Source organism: Bemisia tabaci, chromosome 2 (genome assembly GCF_918797505.1).
Source record: "Bemisia tabaci chromosome 2, PGI_BMITA_v3".
Lineage (NCBI taxonomy): Eukaryota > Metazoa > Arthropoda > Insecta > Hemiptera > Aleyrodidae > Bemisia > Bemisia tabaci.
In genome coordinates, this window is record NC_092794.1 from 68632045 (window position 1) to 68653796 (window position 21752).

The 21752-nt window shown below is 39.4% G+C and overlaps 1 protein-coding gene across 2 annotated transcripts in view; it reads right to left on the reverse strand.

Annotated features, from left to right (window-relative positions):
- bs (serum response factor blistered) overlaps positions 1–17596 on the reverse strand; it is a 392024-nt gene extending 374428 nt beyond the window's left edge. Inside the window, exon 1 of one of the 2 annotated variants that reach the window (XM_072296141.1) lies at positions 16977–17596. In XM_072296141.1, the coding sequence (XP_072152242.1) occupies positions 16977–17411 (435 nt within the window). In that variant the 5' untranslated portion in view covers positions 17412–17596. The remainder of the gene's footprint in view (positions 1–16976) is intronic. The other variant, XM_019058362.2, reaches the window with a different exon arrangement.
- Between the last annotated feature and the right edge of the window lie 4156 nt (positions 17597–21752).

The following is a 21752-nucleotide window of genomic DNA, read 5'->3' on the forward strand; positions in this document are numbered from 1 at the left end:
CGAAGAGGACTCCGAGATTTACACCCTACCTCCGTTACGGGCCGGCAGGAGTGCGAATAGTGCGTTTGACCACTGAACCGGGCACGGAACACCAGTTGTCGTTGAGCACCAACAACCACTGGGCACTCGGCGCTGAACACCAGTTGTCGTTGGACCCCCGATGGCGGGCAAGCTGACTAATTTGCCTCCGGCCTGGGCCCCCAGTGGCCGAGTGCCCAAGTGGCAACCAGCCTCGTCGTCAGCTCGGAACCCAAGTGGCATACACGCCTTCATCACGAAACTTCGATTAATCCATCGTCATAACAAAGACATGTGGAAAATTTGACATCTCAACACCCGAACACTGTGCCGGTGCTGGTAATTTTCCATGTGGAGGAGGGTTAAAAATGGTGGAATAACTCTCAAGTGAGGTTGATGATGACAAAGGGCATGCAGCCCTGCAGCATGACAAAAAGTATAATGGAACGAAAACAAAGCCAAAAATAGGAGTAAAAAAATAAGGAAAGAGCCAAAAACGTTTCAGTCGATGACTCGAACCATTATCAAGCGGAAATACAGGATTTTTTTTTTTTTTTTTAAATAAAAATCAATTGAAACTGATAGACAAGGCCAGAGAGCAAGCTACCTACGGGCTTCAATTCATTTAAAACAAAAAAAAATTATCGTATTCTCGATTGGTCTGAGTACTCGACACGAAGGCCATGAGTTCTTGCGTTGTTTTAATCTTGTTTCCCATATTTTTAAGCTTTGTGTGCATTCTATTATAAATTAAGGTACATTATGGGCTGATTGTTGAAATTGGTAGACAAAGCTATGGACAAAAAAGACAAAAAGGATATGGAGATATCCTATTGGTGGAGGCAGGTGGTTGCAATAGACAAAAGAGGTAGGTAATAGACTAACTAACGGCAACTCACGAGAGACACTTTAGTTGGTCCATCATTTTCTCACTTAGTCTATAAGAACCACCCAAATTGACGGATAGGATCAATCCGTACTTTTTACGTCTTCTGTGTCTATCTTTGTCCATCAGTTCCAACAATCAGCCCAAAGAGGTGTTTTTCATCGATATGCTGATCGGAATATCTATAAGTATTCCTCACCTCGCCGAGGAAAGCTTGGCTTCTTTTCGAAAAAATAAGCCCCTTGGACTGAAATTTGACATCATCGCAACATCGACGGAGGGCAAAGAAAGAGTAATAGGAAAGCCGCCCCAAAAAAGAACGAGAAACTAACAAACGTTTGTAAAAATCTCGTCACTTGGAGGCCTCCATGAGCGATTTCGTTCACCGTTCTGTTCCATCCACTCAAATAACTCTGGGCAACAGGCTCCCTGCCGGAGCGATTCCATGCGTCTTCTATGCTGTATTTACACACGGCGAGGCCAGAATGCACTTTCGATCAAATTAATTTCAGATCCCACGCGCTCCGCACACGCGCCCGCGGCCCAGCGTTGTCAATTTTCGGCCAAGGATTTTCATTTTTTTTTTAAATTGATATCATACAAACGGATGATGAAACAACAAGCGCTCGGAATCGACCAGAATCAGCCTTACTACATTTGGACGTATTTATACGGAAAGAAACTACACTGGAAAAAAAACACATTGGATCTAAAGTCCAGACTCTTGAAAACATTGACAAGAAAAAATACTCTTGATTCAATCGGATTTTTGCTTGAATCAAAACGAAATCCGCTTAAATTAAGAGGCTTGGCTCTTGATTTAAGCTTGAATCCGATTGAATCAAGAGTATTTTTTCTTGTCGATGTTTTTAAGAGTCTGGACTCCAGATCCAATGTGTTTTGTTTCCAGTGTATGTTGCAAGTAAACCCTTTTGCAGATAGTACAGTGCCTTTTAACATAAGTACGTTGATTTGGACAGAATTTAATAGAAACGCACCAAGTTTTTGAGGAGACAAGGAGGATCGTCAGACGGTAGGCTAAAGACGGAGAGCTATTCAGTTTTAAACGAGGATTAATCGGCAGACGAACCGATTGGAGACTTAACCATACCAGGTCTATTGCATGCAAGAGGTACAGCCAAGTGACTGAACTTCCACGGGGAATATTTGCACAAAAATCCCAATAAGCACATTAAAAAAGTCTGAAATCCACTCCTGAGCTCTCAATCTGCGAAGTTGTCTAACTACGCCCGAGTTAGTCAACGTAATTTCTTGAAAACTTCCTTAATTTTTCTTCTCTATTATCAGAACATTCTGTACGAATTTTAAGCTGTAAAGCTGACATGTTTCCATTCGACATAATAAAATGGGAACGGAAATTTCAAGACACCACGCAATGGAGATGTTGCATGTGTGAGGAATTTGCGATTTGACTTTTGATTCTTGTGTAAAAGTTCGCGAGAAACACGATGGTGCCACTGGTTTTCTCTGAAATCATCTCCCAAGCTCAAAAAAAGCTCTCAAGTTGAGGCCAAAATGGAGTGGATATCCCGCGCTATCCTGAGAGTCCACCTTTACATCAAGACGAACTCTCCATGAAAATGATAGGGAGCAAACACATTAGCAGGGATGCCGTGTTTTCAGTCTCCGAGTCCTCAAATAAAGTGGCAGCCCTATGAATGTATTTGCTCCCTATCTTTGTATGGAGAGTTTGTCTTGATGTAGTTGTGGACTCTCAGGATAGCGTGGGATATCCCCTCTATTTTGGCTTCAACTTGAGAGCTTTTTTCGAGCTTGGGAGTTGATTTCAGAGAAAACCAGTGGCACCATCGTGTTTCTCGCGAACTTTTACTTAATAATCAACAATCAAAACGCAAATGCCTCACACATGCAACATCTCCATTGGTTTCACACTTTGGTCATCGATATATTGTCTCCAGACATTGCCCACCATTTGGCAGCCAGGAGATGGACCTGAACAAACTTTTGGAGACGGGCGCTCAAGGCGGAGGCGCGCACCGCTTGAGCCCACAAAAATTATTCACGGAATTATAAATCACTGAAAAGAGGCTGGGGGGGTCCGGCGTGGTTACGAATCGGAGGAAGGTGCAGTTAGCGAGGGGTGTTTGAGAGGTTTCCATAGGATTCCTCCGAGTTGGGTCGGAACGAGCGCAGCCTTGACGATTTGACGGATCCTACACACTCGGGCACTCGGGCAGGCGACTCGGGCGAGTAGGCGGTTATGTTTCACTCGGCGAGTGGGCGCCTACCAGCCAGTGCGCCTATACCTTCCACGGCAACGTCACGTCCTCGCCGTTGCCACGCGTCACCCGTCTGTCAGTGTCAGGTGCCTATTGGTGAGAAAAATCAAAGAGACCAGCTGAATTATCACAGATTGTCAGAAAGTTGTCCATCAAAGGCCATTTTCTGCTCCCTGAGGCTTCAAATTTTGAAATACCTTGTATTTTCTGTCCTTAGAGGATCGAATTTTGTAATTTTTACCCGTCCGAGTGTCAAATTTTAGAATACCTTATAAGAAACCAGTTGAACTACCACAGGTTGGCTGCAGGTGCTTAGACACAAAGTCATTAAACAGCAGAAAAAAAAAAAAAAAAAAAACTACCACAGGTTGTCAGAAGGAGGACGTCTTCCACCAAAGGCCATTTTCTACACCCTGGGGCTTCAAATTTTGAAATACTTCGTATTTTCTGTCCGTGGGGGATCAAATTTTGTAATTTCTAATCTCCGAGAGTCAAATTTTAGAATACCTTATAAAAAACCAGTTAAGCTACCACAGGTTGTCAGAAGGGGGATTTGTTCTACCTAACGTCATTTTATGCTCCCTGGGGCTTCAAATTTTGAAATACCTTGTATTTTCTGTCCTCATGGGATCAAATTTTGTAATTTCTACCCCTTCGAGTGTCAAATTTTAGAATACCTTATAAAAAACCAGTTAAGCTACCACAGGTTGTCAGAAGGGGGATTTGTTCCACCAAACGTCATTTTATGCTCCCTGGGGCTTCAAATTTTGAAATACCTTGTATTTTCTGTCCTCATGGGATCAAATTTTGTAATTTCTACCCCTTCGAGTGTCAAATTTTAGAATACCTTATAAGAAACCAGTTGAACTACCACAGATTGTCAGAGGCAGGACGTGTTCCACCAAAGGTCATTTTCTGCTCACTGGGCCTTCAAATTTTGAAATACCTTGTATTTTCTATCCTTAGGGGATCAAATTTTGTCATTTCTACCCGTCCGAGTGTCAAATTTTAGAATACCTTATCAGAAACCAGTTGAACTACCACGGATTGTCAGAGGGAGGGCCTAGGCCATTTTCTGCTTTCTCTATTTTAAAATTTTAAAATTCTCGGTATTTTCTGGCCCTTAGAGGGTCAAATTTTGTATTTTCTGCCCCTCCGAGCGTCAAATTTTAGAATGCCTACCTTGTATTTTCTGCTCTTCCGAGGGTCAAAGGTTGAAATAACTTATGTCCTGAAAAAAAAACGGTTTTCTTGAGGACTTGAAATACGGGGTAAAATGATATAATTCGTCATTTTCCAGATGATAGGACGTAACGTCATTTCATCGTGGCAAAACGTCCACACGCGAATAGAATTTTTACGAGAAAACCAGCGGGCATCTCCTGTTGAAAATTTCACTAGTTCATCTTCGGATTACAGTCTGAATTCAGCGAAATTTTGGACAGAAATTGCGCAGTCATATTCTTGAACGAAACAGTTAAGTTTCAGACAATTTTGCGGCCCTGGAATGGAGTTACGACCCGGGGTCTGTGAGATGACGAACTCCAACTTTATTCCTGCCTGATTCTGTAGCCTTTACCAGAAATATGCTTAAAACGCAACCAGACTGCCCGCCGCGATCTTCCGCGCCAAATACATTCTATTCGCAACATTTTATTGAGAGAAGAACCCGTTCTTTGTCAAATTGCCACTAATCATCCAAAAGACTCCTAGAGATCATTTGGATCATACAAAACCGTCCGCTTTTACATCAATTACATAAAAAGGGTATTTTTCCTTTTTATGCTAGGCAAGACAGCCGTACGTAAGTGCTATCTTCTTCATGCTTTCGCGGTCGCCTTTTGGACACACAACTAACACATTTTTAGTTTAGAAATTGGCAGAAGAGGGCGGCAATTTACTTGAAAGCACTGTTTGCATTGGCTCTCTGGAGGAATAATGTAACTTACGGCTATTTTGCCTGAAACTACGTATTGTGCGCACTTACGGCTTTCTCACATGTCTCGTTTTTATACGATTAAGATGAATTTTGCTGTTTTACCTATTTCAGTGATTGCATCTAAAAGACATTAAACAAATTTTGAAGGAAACTTGAATTAGATCATTTTGACACTTACTGCTGTCTTCGCTATCACCGCAGACCTTATTCCTCATGCAAAAGGGGCAACATGAGGTAACATACTCTTCTGAAAAAATTCGCACTGGAAAAAAACACATTGGATCTAGAGTCCAGACTCTTGAAAACATTGACAAGAAAAAATACTCTTGATTCGATCGGATATTATTACTGATCAATTACTGATCAACGAAATCCACTTAAATTAAGAGGCTTGGTTCTTGACTTAAGCTAGATTCTGATTGAATCAAGAGTACTTTTTCTTGTCGATGTTTTTAAGAGTCTGGACTCAGATCCAATGTGTTTTTTTCCGGTGCGGCATCAGATGAAAAAAATCGCACTACCTAATACTGGGTGCGCTTGGTGTGGGCGCTTCGGAAAAGGAACTTTCGGAAAAAGTTGGCAACGCTGAAAGTGACATTGGAACACTAACTTCGCGCCTCCAAGAGTTGAGCCGAGCCCAGGTGCCCACCGATGCTATCCACCATCCATCCGAGCCCCGATCTGAAACTTTCCTAACGACGGAACTAAGTTGCTAACGAGTTTACCCACTCACAATCAGTATACGTATACGCATCTCGGAGCAACATCTCTCGTTCTTTCTTCGATTTTATTTGGGAGTTGCGGGGGTCCCTTGACCTTTGGGCAATCAATTGATGCCCACTGTGACGTGCGACGGGTCACATGTCCCTGGTTTATTGGTCATTCTGTCGACTGTCATTCGAACCTGTTCAAGCCTGATCGAAAGAAGGATATCACAAGCACTTTGCTAAGAGATTTGTCACATAGCTCTTTCTGATTCACTTAGAGACCTCGCTCTGTTATCTCCCCTACACGTGAAAGTTACTTTCGGAAGTCAACGCACGCAAATTCGCGTCATGATGGCTGATGACAAAAGAGCTGAAAAATAGGTTTTGCAATCCTAACCTAATTTGCAAAAACTCGCCTCGTAAAGCCGGAGACAAAGAGAGCTGTCCATTGGTATCTTGGGTATAGTGGAAGCTTTTATTGCCGAAACTCCAAAATTCAACTGATAGTTGGCCTACCTACTGGGTGGATTTTTAACAACGTTTTGGGTTTTCCGTTTTGAAAACAGACCGAAGATCGATAGTTAACTTGTTCGCCACAATAGCGTCCCCGAGGTGCATCATCAACCTAGTAGGTAGGTCAAGAGTAAAAAAAAAGGTGTGAACACTGAAGACTGATGCCACCGAAGTCCTCGCCTCGACATTCATCAGTCATCATTTGGCGAATTTCATGCGCAACAAGTTGTTCTTCAACCATAATTTCGCGAAAAGTTGCGCTGCTTAAGTGTTCCACTGCGTTGATTTTGATACAATTTGCGGTGAATCCAGGGCAGAAAAGAATGGAGAGACTGGGAAAATGCATTCCTCCGATTCAAATGTAGGTATTCACCGCTGATTATTTATTAAATGTCTTCAAGAAAACTAGCTGGCATTTTCTCTAGAAATTGTCAACCGAAGGCTAGGGTTATTTTGTGTTTTACTTGCCGAATTGGCCAAACTTTCGTGTTGAAATTTCGCTTCTGTGAACTGGAAAAAAACTCCGGCCCTGGAAGCTGTACTTGCCGTCCGCGTTCCGGGCTCAAAAAGCCGAAAGTTCCGGGCATGGCACCTTAAGCAATCGAAGCTACGCTGCCGTACTATGGAAAAACGCCGTATGAGCCTTCAGACGTTGCCAAGTTTCCTCCGAGAAAAACCGAATTTACTGGGAAAATTGTGAATACTAGCTATTTTCCAAAATTTTAAGACTATTTTGTACGCAATTCGATCTAAAATATCTGAAAATTTCAAGGAAAAATATGCATGAATGTTGTCAAAAATACGTGTTTTATCATGGGAAATTTGGAAACTCTCAAATGTTCGTACGGCGTTCTTCCTTAGCGTGGCAGTACGGCTCCAGCACCCGGAAGTTTCGGCTTCTGAGCCGGAACGGACGTTATGTCCGTATAGCCCGTAACTTTTTTTTAGTGTAAGCGTCTCGAAATGGTCGACGAAGACATTAAGAGCGAGGAGCTTCAAGTTTTCTTGATTCTCGGGTTTTTTCACTCGTCGGTCGGGGTGGTCAATTAAGGGACTGATTTGCATAAAGCGCGGACATAAATATGAAGAGCGGGAGCGGGTGGGGGTGGGGGCGAGGGCAAGGGTTAGCCGAAAGGGACCGGGACCACCGTGGTCATCTGCGGAGCTCGCAGTACTGCACATTACAGATAGAATTTCGTACGGCACTTAGGAATAATCTAAATAACTCATTCGGGGAGGCCGGCTCGGCTCGGCGCGGGGGAGAGCGCGGATTCGCTGAGCGCGAGGCGAGTTTTATTGCGGCTTGGTCAAAACGCATGTGGATGAAGTCGGTGAATAATTCTTATGATGCCTCAGAAATCATTGCGCCCGCCGTGTGCACTTTTACTCCAGTCTTGCCAGATTTACTGGGGAAAAATTACGGGTTTTATAGACGTACCGTTTGTTCCAGGCTTGGAGGCCGAAAATTCCGGGTGCTGGAGCCGTAGCTTCGAATGCGCCAAGTGCTACACTAGGGAAAAGAAACACATTAGATCTAGAGTCCAGACTCTTGAGAAAAAATACTCTTGATTCAATCAGATTTTAGCTTAAATCAAAAGAAAATCCGCTCAAAGTAAGAGGCTTGGTTCTTGATTTCAGCAAAAATCCGATTGAATCAAGAGTATTTTTTCTTGTCAATGTTTTCAAGAGTCTGGACTCTAGAGCCAATATGTTTTTTTTTTCCAGTGTACGCCCGAAATTTTTGGCCTCTGAGCCCGGAACACAGACGGTATGTCTATGCAGCCCGTAGGTATGGCTTCCACGGCCGAAGTTTTTTTTCAAGGTTCATATACATCTCTTCGCCTATCCTTTCTATACTAGCGCAGAATCAGAATCGTTGTTTCCCTAACGAAAGACCGAAACTCCATTTCAATGAGAAATTCCCGAATTCCCCCTCGCAAATTGCGTATTAAAAAGGAGAATCTCTGTAATTTAAAATTAAAAATATAACTGATTTTTCCTCAGATTTCATGCAAAAAGTAGAGAATGGATAAAAATTTCACATTATATTTTTGTAAAACACGTTAATTATTTGAGTCAATTTGGCAACCTTGGAATGGAGTTACGTTCCTTCGTCCGGAAGAAGTTACTTGGTGTTTTACTTCTTGTTTTAAAACAAGATTATGGTTACTTTTCCTTACTGTGCACGGGCACCCGATATAGCGCCTTCAACATCCTTGAGATACTTCAAGCGCTACACCGTTACGCATATACGTTCTGATGTGCAAATTGCCTATACTGCGCCTGCCGAGGTGAACATCCTTTCTTGGATGCACACCAACCTAACCACCCGCGTTTCACGTAATTGTGCGATCGACCACATTCTGCATGCCTGCGTTACAGCAAACGTGGGAACGCCGATTTTTTGAAAATCGAATTATGAACAATTGGCGCGAGGTACTTCACTATTTTACATCCAAAATTAATCAAAAAACGCTGAATCGTCACTTGTCTGGCGTAAGGGTGTTTCCACAGTGGAAGAGAAGTCATGGGTCCAGAGTCCTGACTCTCGAAAACTTGAAAAGAAAATAAACACTCTTGATTCGATCGGATTTTTGCTTGAATCAGAGGCTAAGCCTCTTAATTCAGTTGGATTTCTTTTTAATTCAAGCAATAATCCGATTGAACCAAGAGTATTTTCTCTTGTCAATTTTTTTGAAAGTCGGAACTCTAGATCCATGCAAGAGACTTTTTTCCCGAGGCAGTGGAAAAAAGAGAATAGTTTTTTCCCCTTTTGCGTAGTGCAGCCAGTTTAGTTTTTTGAAAAAAATTATACAAAAACTAATTGGAGTTGTTTGTAATAAATGAGACCTTCCACAGATTAATGCAAGATTAAATTTGAAGAATTGTCATGGTTGAGACGTCAAGATCAAGAAATTTCGCTGTAAAGCCGTAACTGACGGAACATTTTGGGATCTTAATAATATGACACAGATTCTCAGAAATTCGTTCAATATAATTAAGCCATGCAACGTCATAAAAAAACGATTTCCAACGATAACTATAATTCTTTTCCTCCCTTAACGTGTTCTATGTCTGTGAAAACGTTGAAAAAAACTGGCGACACAACTGATCTCTTCATCATGAAATCACTCTTGGGTCGTTTCTGCATTAGGTAGGAACAAATTGTCCACTCGTGAGGCGCTACCGCTGTTTCTTGTCCACGTGACGAGAGTATGCGAGCCCGTACAGCTTAATGAATCTTTACTCAATTTAATGTCAACTTGGAGAGAGTTCTGTTAAAAAGTATAAGTCATAGATTGTGGGCTTGTAGCTTTTTCTTTTAATTTTGACAATCAAACGTCCGTGAGCGACGCTCTTGGAGTTCGAAAACAGTTATCAATAGAAAAACGCGTGATGCTAAGGGAGATCGCCTAAATCCGACAACATTACGAGCTACCTTCACATATCCGTAGCTTCTGATGTAGAATTTTCGAAGCTCAAGTTTAGTTGTACAATCATGTCCAAGGCAAATGTTGAAACCTGGGCACATCGCGAAGTGTTCACAAAATGTTGGTTGGGCCGATCCTAAAATGAACGTAGACTCCTGGATTATCGCGGGCTGATCGCAAAAACCACCGTTTCATCAGATTGAAAAATTAAAAGAAACAAAGGCAAATGGGACAAAAAAAGATTGCCTAAAAAAACAGGCAGGCCAAAAATCAGTACTTTTACAGTGCTTTTTCAGTACATTCCGAAGAAATTCAGTACCATCCTCAACAGTAAAATTCAGTACTTTTGCAGTACCCACATTTGACGAAATTCGATGAATTTCAAAAATTTGAATTTCTCGCTCGAATTGCGACAAAAATAACAAAAATTCCGGACCTCCTTGCGGAATTTCAGCACTTTTTCAGTACTTCCGGACCGTCCTTAAAAAATCAGTACAATTTCCGGACTTTCCAGAAATTCCGGAATGGTAGACACCCTGACAAGAACTACCTTGAGATACCGGCTATTAAGGAGGTTTGATGTGTTAGGACTTGCTCGGGCCATCTACCCGGGCAAATCCGAAAAAATTTTAGTTTTTGCAATATTTACCCACAAGATTTGGTCAAATCGCGATTTGCCGGGGCAAATCTCGGAGTCTTACGTTCATTTTGGGATCCGCCAAAGATTTCGTGCATGGACAACTCGGGGAAAGCTTTGGACAGATCGGATTGTGCCCAGTTTTCGGGATTTGCCCGCAGCATATTCGTTCTAAACCTAGGCATTCGCCAACTAAGAGCGTGTCTGGTCTGGCGCCATAGCCACCCGACATGTCGAGGTTCAGGCTTAGCCACGTCTACCTAATGAGCAAACACGTGGATTTTACTATGATTCTGTGATTGATGTGCGGAGTTACGGGCGCATGCTTCGACGCGAATTAAAACATTCCTCCTCAGTACGCCTCGAAATGAAACGCTCATTATGGAAGGTAACATTGCGCCCGCGAAAATGTGACTGCCAGTTAGCAAGAGATCTGCCCCCCGGCCGTGGATTTTTCAAGAATTTCCTCCTGAGAACTCCAAGGAGGAGTATGATAACGAGACAATTAGATAAAGTTAAGCAAATCGGTCACAACAACATGGCAGTGCGTCAAAATCTCATCATCTGTTTCAATTTTTTGGGAAGAAACCAACCAGCATTTTCCTTTAAAATTTCGAGGAAATAATCTCCGTGTACTTAAGCGAGAAAAATTGTACCAATTTTCGAGTAGAAATTTTGATTGGTTTACTTTGAAAAATTAAATCGGTAGGTAGATGAGATTTTGAGACATTGCGATGAAGAAGTGACTGTTCTACTTAATTTTATCCGATTACGCTTTAAAGCGCCTTATTCTTAGTCAAAGCTCAACTCAAACAGTTCTTCCCCTCGTAAAGACCCCGGTTGTTTACGTTTAGATTGGGGGGGGGGGGGGGCGGTTGAGAGTCACTTTACATGTGCCTCAAAATTGACAATGAAACAAATAAAGTAAAAAAAATAAAAAAATAAATAGGTACCTAATTTTTTTTTTTTTTTTTTTTTTGGAGTTAAAAGCGCAAGATGCGTTCCGAAGAATACTTATGAAAATAATATCACCTCTTAAATAGAAAAAAATTGGGGAGCCAATGTAATTTTACGAAATTAACAGGATTATTTGGGCACAAGAGAGAAGCACATTCGGACGATATCAAGGCGGTGAAGTTAAAAATAACGAAAAATACGACGAGGAAGCAGGAGGGAGGAGGAAAGAAAGGCAAAATTGGATGAAGCTTGGAGCAGAAAACACGCGAAAGAGACGCGAATATCAACATTGGTGTAACACATCCAAAGCATATTGACGATGCGTATGGAGCAGACATGGGAATAAACACAGCCAAAAGCAATACTAGTGCAACAAAATTTCAGGAATTCTGCACGGCGCGCGCCAATTTCTCGCTCTCGGGATTTATTCAGAAATAATTGCTCGATTGGCACGCGATTTCACTTGTCTTGAGCATACAATTCTCGAGAATTTCTTTTTGTTGCATTATTTAGTGATGCATTAACTCATAATTCATATTACTTTATTTCAAACTTCAACACCTTTGAATCAAGAGATTTAAAGAAATCTCGTTTGAAACCCTGTGAGACTGCTCAATGTAATAATTTTGGCTTTGCCCGTTGACGCATATTAAATTTTTCGCGAAGCCTAGAACTAAATAACGGTAAAACTATTATTTGTGGCGTAGCAAAAGCAAGCTATCATTTCTTGATTGATTTTATCCATTAAACATTTTTTTGCACAACGGAGAAAATTACACACAAAAGTTAGACTTTACGGCGATTAGTCGGTTAGTCATTCTGGTTGGAGGTTTAAACGATTGATTATATTTATAACTAAAAAATTTTTAAACGTGGAGACATGCAATTCTTAAACCAATTTATAACTAATGAACTGCTCTTTAGATCAAGAGAATCCTACTCGCGGTGCACACACATTATTCCAAAACAACGCAAATTAAAAATTCCAATCCAACATATATGTACTAACGGCAGAACGGTGTGATAAAGAAATGAAGTATATCTACTCATCTCCGTTTCTGTGAGAGGTAATGATGAGAAATTAAAAAAAGAAAGAGAGAAACACGCACTATGAACTGGGATTTCAACAAGAGCCTCAGCTATCGACTATGTTATATCAGAAGAAACATATCACGCATTCACGCATTCTAGTTTTTTACCCTAAAATATGGATTCAAAACAGCAAAAATTCAATATTGAGCTTCCTGTGAGACTATATCTAAAACCTCGCAAGGTGACTGGTTTACGGTCCCTGGATACTTTCATGATGCTGACAGTCGGTAATTATTACTGAAAAACATTTTTCTTGAAATATTATTTTGATTTAAAGCGTTGTTTCTTGTAGGCAATTTTTTTTTTTTTTTTTTTTTTTTTTTTTTTTTTAAAAAAAAACGTTAAATACGAGCAAATTCAACTCAAAATCAGATTTTTTCGGTTAAAAAAACGTCGTTTAGCTATCGTTCAGTTTAAAAACGATAGCCAAACAACGTTTCTTAAACTAAATAAAAACCAAATTTTATCAACAAGAAACGACGCTTTAAGTCAAAATAATATCTCAAGAAAAATGTAGGTATTTTAGTGATTTGTGAGCGTAATGCATGCGTTTTTCCAACAGGTAAAGACTGGAAAGCTTACAGTTCCAACAACGCTAACTCTGTAAAATTAAATGGGAATATTCTTAGAAGTTTCTCCAATAATTTAAACCACTCAAGGAGGACTGAGCATCAAAAATCGCCATAGACAATGGACATCCATGTTGAATTTTCTAAATGTTCAGATTGTATTTCGGCAAGAGGTAAATACAAAGGTACTACCTTGGTCGCTGAAACTTGTATCATTCGTACCTTTGTCTCTTAAGCGCCTGGAATATAATTTCGTGGTTTTTTTCTTTTGCTAATTTTTAGGGTTTCAATAAAGGATCGATTAATGATACAAACACCCCTCTTTTCATAAAATAAATGGACCTAAGTATGTTATGAGATATTCAAGATGCCAGTAATTCAAACGCAAGTGGAACAATGAATTCCCGATACGATACAATAGGTAAAAATAAAATATGCATTTTTAAAAGACAAATCTGAATAGTAATGAATTACGCCAAATAGGCTTCAGACCGTTTGTTATTACAGAAAATTAAGTCATTTTAAAATGTCAACGACGAATAGGGTTGCCTGGAAAACGTGCACTCAATTATTTTCTAGGGATTTTTTTTTACACAATATCTGCAAAATTTTTCATCTTTTATACATCAGGACTTCTCAGTAAAAATACTCTAAGTATCGGAAAACGCACTTATACTTGTACGCCAATATCACTGCTGTCTTCCAACTAACATTCCACGACTGAATTAAGGTTTCTTCAGCTCGCGTCATTATCACATATTAATCGTTCACTTAAAAGTAGATTAGTTTAAATCCTTTCAGGAAATTCTGACAAGGTACCTAAGTGTTAGAAAATTGAAAAAAAAAAGAAGAAAAAAAATGAAATAGAGCTACAGTTATTTTGATGCCTCGATGAAGACCGTCCAGTACGGCTACTAATAATTTACGTTATTCCTGGGAGACGTTCGATTAGTTGGATGTTTGATTGGGAAATGCGAAATTCTGATTATGTGCCGGGGGCTTTGGACTTTCGTGACGCAAGAAACTTGTGACAATAAATTTCGACAGCAAAGTTTTAACTGGTAGAGGAGTAATTTTGCCACAAAATATCTTAAAAATTAAAAGCGTAGTTTTTCACAGTGCAGCAATTGAAATTGAGTCTTCCTTATCGATTGTGATCTAACTGGCAGGTGCTTTGGCGATTGGAAGTAAATAAATTATTATTGATCCTTTTCGGAAATTATTTTCGTAAAAAAAAATTCAGAGACCGAAATTTTAAATATTTCGGTTATGACACAAGATAATTCTGTTGCTAGGAGGCAACAAATCGAGTTACAATTCCACCGATTAAGGATAAATCATTATGATTTAATTAGATATTTCTTATTGTTGAATCAATATGACACAATAATGAATTATTATTTGTAACGTTACACTTGAGGCATCATGGGAAACCCGTCCACATAGCTCTCAATGTAATTCACAATTTCTAAAGCTCTGGATGCCATATCTGGCTTTAAATTTACTTGAGTAAGTACCTGCCTATCAATTTTTGTTGAAAACAAACACTATTCAGGCGCATTGATAATGTAGATAAATGACTCATTTTTCCCCTAAAATGTAAACGACTCGTTGAATTTTAGATTTATTTTCATTTTTATTTTTTTTTTCTTTTTGAGGCAAAAGTCAAATTGCGATGGACTTAAGGTAACAGCTGTATCAAAAAAAAATCAAACTAGCGAGCAAGTAAAATACTTAAATAATGCACAAAATAACTGAAGCCTTAAGTAAGTATGTGAGAGGATAAGTTATACTTTCGTGTTCCGAGAAAAACATGTTTCAACGTTAAAACGTACCTGGATACAATAAGTATCATGGCTAATAGAAAATTGGAACTAATACTGCAGAGCTGAAAGCTTAATTTTTGGGATCAACTTATATTGGGAAGTTTCCTTGCAAAAAGTTTTGCTCAAAATCACCAAAATTTAAATTTTTCTGAGTACTTTGAAAATGACAAAATATATATAGCAGGTAGTCATGTTTTTCTGAGGGATTGCTAATTCTGAGAAAAGACCAGAGAGTCGACCAAATTCACATTTTAAGGATATCTACAAAAATTGGTACAGAAGTTAGATGTACGAGGTAAAATTTACACATTTGCTCTCCTGACCCTTGATAAAACTCGACTTCGAAATACCTAGGTGCTTTAATTTTCATGGGAAAAACTCGATTATAAGGGCATTTAAACTTCAGCTATCAATTTAATTCTTTCGTCTAGTGGGTGATTATTTATTTAAAAAAAAAAAAAAAAAAATTATGACTAGCTGCCATGGTCCAAGATATCCTCATGTTTTGGATAAAATTGCTCTTTTAAATTCTATGAAAACGCATCCAACAGAACAACAGGGTACTGAAGGGCTAAATGAGTCAGTGAGAACGAAAATACACCAACTCGAAAAAGCGAAAATAATCATAGCACACACAAAACTGCCTAGTTGGTGAAGAGGTTAGTCTAAAAAAAGATTTTTGGCAGCGAAAAACAAGTACTTGAGGATACTTTAAAGGTCCAAGTTGGAACATATGCTTTAACTTCGATGACCTTTATGAAAATTAACAGTCTTTAATGAAAACTGAGTATTTTCGAGTTACCGAGATGGTGTGTTTTCGTTCTCACCGATACAAATAGGTAGGGATCGCAATAGTTTTTATTAAATACAATATTTAATTTTTCTCCCCAAGTTCTTACATTTTGACGAGGAAAAGGAGACAGAAAGGCTTAGATTATGTCTATGGACCAAAAATTACATTGCTTCTGAGTTTATAAATAATTTTTTTTCTTTGATAGTATATTATTTCTTTAATTTTTCTGACTTTCTTAGATTTCAGGATAAATAGTTTCACTGTAAGAGTCTACACAAGTAAATACCTATACCTCCGAATTATGACAGTCAGGCAATCATCCTGAAGCTTGCACATTTTCCAGTTATTAGAAAAATGATCGCTTCATCATTTTGCGCTGTATTTTTAATTTTTTTATTTTTTCTACAAAGATGTAATGTCATATCTTATCTGAGTATTGCTAAGGAATCAAATGATTTTTTATAATGAAAACTAACAAGTCTCTCGGCTAAATTTTTCATTAAGTTTCATTTAGAAGATACTTAGGTTAAAGCTAAGCTATCGCGAAGAGCTACCCAGATATCAATCGTAAAGGGACACTTATTTCAATTTTGGTGGCTAAATGTCATACTTAGTTACTTGGGCTTTAGCTTTCTGGTAGAAAAGTTTGTTGCCCCTTTGAAAATGAATGTTAAGAAAGGAATCTTCAAACCAAAAAAAAAACCTAAGAACACAGTTCAACGTTTCAAGCATTCTCAAAATTGCAATAAATACATATGAATTAGAACCGATGTGAAAACGAAAGCTAATTGTTTACTGGCAAACTAAGACTTGGAGACATTTAAGAGAGGAATCAGAATCGTATATAAGTCAAGGTCACTTCAAAATAATTGAAAGAAGGAGACCAGTAAAAATATAAAAATAACAGTTTCAGAGTGCGGAGCTGTTTTGTTTTAAATCGAGGAATTTAAATATAATACGAGTGATAGAATTTGAGCAGAGTTTTGTGGATATTTAACTATAACATTAAAGGAATTTAAAGTAACTAATTGGCGGGAAAAAACTCTAAGAGGCGTATAGATTTTGGATTTAGATAGAATCGGTCTATATCAGCAGGCGAAAGGAATAATTTAATACCCCAGAAGTTTCGCAGTGTTTAGAGCTACATTGTGAGATATTAATAGATTTATAATTGGTGCAACTTGGCAGAAAGTATCCCAAGTTATACAGGTAAATTCTCAGTTCAAAGTGGGTTGAAAAATTCAGATTAGCAATGAAGGTTGAAGGTTGTATCACACAGGATTCTGGCTTATCAGCAACACATGACAAAATGTAAACAAAAGAGTTAGGTTATGTTGACATCCTTACCTTCTTCATGATTCCGGTTTTCCGCTTTGAGAAAGTAGTGTATCTCCTTAGTTTATTCTCAATGTATTCCATTTTAATCTTAACACGACCTTTAGTTTTCTTCCCATTGGAGGGTGGCGACCCTTTCTGGGTTGAAGGTGAATAACTTTCGTCCACTATGTCCGAACCACAATCACCCGTCATATTTGGTATGTTAGATCTACTCACTGGGTCTGAATCAAAGCACAAATCCGAATTCGTCCGTTTTAAACCGCGATTTAGACCGGCACCACAATTCGTGAGAGAAGACCTTGGTAATCCAGAGGTTATCGAAGTCGACGGCCGGGTATGAACACTACTAGTATAAATTTCGTTGGCGGTGTCGCCGCTAAGTAATGACATGTTATATCCCATGCTGAACCGGGAATCTCTTCCCCCGCTTGATGGGGAATCCATAGTGTTTGGCACGCACTTAACAGAACATTCCTTCAAACTTAAAACAAAATCGAAAACACGGCACCGGGAGACGAAAGACCACGAGCGAACTTAACCTCTATCACAACTTTCCGCACATCGCTTGATGCCGCAGCACCATCAGACACCGAACTGAGGTAGAGCGTAATTTGACCTGTGCGCCGGAGTGTTTCTCGCGATTATTGCGCCGGAGGAGAAAAGTAGTTCTGCTTCTACTTCTTCAACTTACACTAATAAACCATATTATTTCCTGCTTAAAGTCTTCAAATTAATTTTCCTTTACATGTTTTATTCGTTTTAATCCTGTTTTATGTTTAACTTTCGTTATTTTGGATATGATTTTAAATATACTTCGGTGGCGGATGAACATTAGTGCCCGCGCGCACGGTTTCCCCTCCTCTTCCATATTTAGAAGTGGATGTAGCCAAATTAGGAAAAGTTCACCTAATATGGCAAACATAGATCCTCCCTCTCCTCATGTGTTTGAAGTTTAATTCTCATTTGTCAAATTTGAGCTTTATTCTCTAAGTACTCCTCTTCAGCACACGCTTGAACTTCGGTACAATTTCTTATGATGGGGCATCAGAGTCATAAAATGATCGAGTTGGATAATGATACCTTTTAAAAAAAATTCCTACGCCCCAAAAAAATTTAAAATAAAATTAAAAATATAAGCAGACTACTGCAAAATCGGAAACTTATCAATGTGGTGCCCTCGCACCCCCCCCCCCCTCCCACCAGGAAAAATCATCGCGCTGTCAATTTGATACGCACGTCACCACAATCATGCGAAACTTTTTTCTGTGATAACCGAAAATAATAACAATAATTTGTTAACTTCGCCGATTCTCTCTTATTTCTTTTTTAAGCTTTGCAATAATTCCAAAAAAAATATCAACAACATAACTCAAAAAATTAGGCGTTTTAACTTCCTCGCGGCCCACGCGCAAAATGTCTAAATGAAAATCAGGCTTTAACCCGAAAGTGAGAGGTATCAGCCAAGCGAAAAAGAAAGTACAGTAGAAATGCGATTTTATAGTGTAATGCGATAAAATTTACCGCGTTAAACAGAAATAAACCAAGCCACATTAGCTATTGCCTTTAAATGGGCAATTCAATTTTTTACATGAGAACAGTTATGCGAATTTGTGAGCTTTCGGTAAATTTTCTGCACAGTACGAAGCAAATTCCTTAGAATTCTTAAAGGAATCCACACCATAGCTATCTTGTAAAAAATTAAATCGTCCAGTTGAATTTGGCAATAGCTGATACGGCTTGGTTCCTTTCTGCTAATAACGCTATCTAGAAATCTCTTCCGACCCATGGGCGGAAAGGTTGCGGAAAGGGGGGTTGTGGCGCCGATACCTTGGCAGAACATGTGAAAAGTGATCAAATTTCGCTAGCCAAAGTGCGACGTGCAAACTGCCTATCATCCTTTAATTTTCCATTGGACGGCTTAACGTAAATCTTTAAAAATGTCTTTGATTTTTCTGCTCTGTTAGCAAATATTCCGTATTTATTTCAAGTTCTACAGAGTAGACAGATTTCTGTTCGAAAAAATAATAAAGGTATGAGCGGGGATTTTGAAACATCGCAATGGTGATACATGGTTTTTCACTTTGGCCTTCGATTTGGAAGTTCTTTTCATCTAACTCAAAATTAATACTTTAGAACTGAAACAGCACTTAAATAAGTCTATACCATATAACTTTTAGGAAATCACCCATATCAACGGATGAAAGTGGAAGAACGCAAATCAAATTGCATACTCAGCGAGATGAAGGAGCTTAGAATGATTGCGATATCGGCAGCCGAGTAACTGAAGTAAGGGTGCCTCACGGCTTGTCCCTATGACCTGGGTCAGAAGTCCCCTACCATATCGCAAATCATTGTTTGAATACGAGTAAACTTCTCTCCTAAGATGTGATGAGCATTTATTTTCTTTATCTTTATTCTAACTTCATTAATTTTCATAATATTACAAATTCTGGTGGAAGGGGAGGGGAGGGGGGAGTAAGTGGCATTCATGGGGGGCCCGGACCCTAAGTCTGGTACCAGGGCCCGAGATGGGATGTAGTGGGCCTGGTCATGACACAAACTGGCGGTTAGAGTGAGAATTACCACGGGGCACCCACGACAAAACGGCTTCATGCAACTATTCGTGCTCATCGGATGTGCGGGCTGCATATTCAAATATATGAAGGCGCTTCAGGTGCTCTTGTTCGAGAGGAAATTTGTTCAGGAGCACTTTTCGTTGAATCGCTTGTGAAGAGTCATGTTGCAATGAGTAAGAGGAGAAAGAGGGATTTTCAAGATGGACCTGCGCTGCTCATTTTTTAGTTGTGAGCGCCCTTCGCTCCTCAGAGCAAATCATTTCAGTTCACCACACTCAAGCCGAGTGCAGAGGGAAAGCCAAACTGCCTCCGTTGTTTCGTTTACTCGTATGCAGCGTATGTATTCTTGGGGTAGAAAAAATCACGTCTATCATCCAAGATAATGTTTGTACTCCTTTCCTTTTTTTAAAGTCAAGAACTATTAAATGTGCACACGTGAAAACTAGGCTTGTTGAAAAGTCGCTGTAAGATTTTCGGTAGCTAATTATTCGGTAATTCGGTAGCTCGTGAGTATACCGTAGGAAGGTTTTCCGAAGAGAACGAACACAGGTCTCTGTGAATCCAGACAATCGCGAAAACCGCAAATACCTGCGATAATATGAAAAATCTGCCGAAAATTTATAGTGCTCTAAAAAATTCTCGCGGCTCCTCGAAACTTCTCAAAAATAAATTCACTTAGAGTGAGACTCACCACGGGGAACCCACGACAGAACGGCTTCATGCAACTATTCGTGCTCAACGGATGTGCGGGTTGCATATTCAAATATATGAAGGCACTTTTGGCAACGAGAGAAATACGATATCGACGCGGTGAAACTACCAGACCACGTATATCGGTTTGCGACGTTGTAGACTTCCTGTCATACTTCATTTTTCAAATTGAAAACCACTCAACGTCCCCGCTTGAAAACTTCCATGTTTTTTCTTCTTTGTGCCAGGAAAACTCTGTGAAAATGTCCAAAAATGATATTGAATTTTTCTCCTCCAAAAAAATAGAATGGGGGAGATTTTTAAACACCGCAAACGAGGTACGGGGTCTGGCAGTCTCACCGTCGATTTGTATCAATAAGAATGTCCGATTATTTCTCCAGGTAGCATTATGTCGTAGAAAAGTGGAATTATTTTTACGGCAAAACCAAAATTAATTTAGGACAACGAGAAAATCAGCACTGGAACCACTCACCGGGTGCTCTTCTTGATTGGATCGAAAAATTCCAAAAAGAGGCAACTTTTTCGGCACACATCAGAAACGACCTGAATCTGCTGATGGAAGCTGCTAAATATGCTCGCTATACAAAGATATCGTCTCTTAGACTTGCTTAAGCGATTCGTTCTCCTATCTACCAAACTCGGTATAATGAATCTGAAAATAATCCGGAGAAAATGCAGAGATTTTTCCTAGAGGAACATTCTGCGAATCGTAGACTCCACGAGCTTACTCTTGTTCACGAGAATCGGCGGATCCAGCAATTTGTCAACACCGGATTTCCTCCCTTTAAACCTATGGAAATGTATCGATTCTTTTGGAGGGGCCAGGTGCTCTGACAAGAGTCGATTATTTAGCATTAGTTTAAATGGAGGAAATCCGGTGTTGCCAAATTGCTGGATCCGCCTCTATTCATGAGTGATGCTCGCAGGTCAGCTACATCGTTTTTCCTCCATTTAACTTTATTATAAATAATCGATTCTCGGTGAGGCAACTTGCTCCACCTGTAATCGATTAATGTCGATTATTTCTCTTATATTTGAAAGGGCACGGCCCAGTGTCGCCAAGTTTTAAGAATTGACAGGAACAGGCTGACATACGCATGATAATCAGAAAGACTATGATGGCACAGTTCCTTGCACATAAAAAGCCGGAAGATTTTAAGAAACCTGTTTTCTGACAAAAATTTGCAGTCAACAATAAATTATGAAAATACCAGAGATTACGCTAATTGCCATTAACTGACCAATTAAAACATAAATCTGCCATAAAATTGATTTAGATCGAGTTGACATTGACTGCGTCGTTTAAGATTTCATCACTCGAATCAGAGTGATTCGGGATTCATCGATCCTCATTTAACAATCAAAATTTTTCGACTTATTTATCACGATGAGAAAAATAAAAGGTAGCATCACTTTATTGCACAGAATTAAACGTATAAAAAATCTTAAGCCAGCCTTTAATTGATCAGCCATTGACCGTCCAGGAGCGCCAGGAATA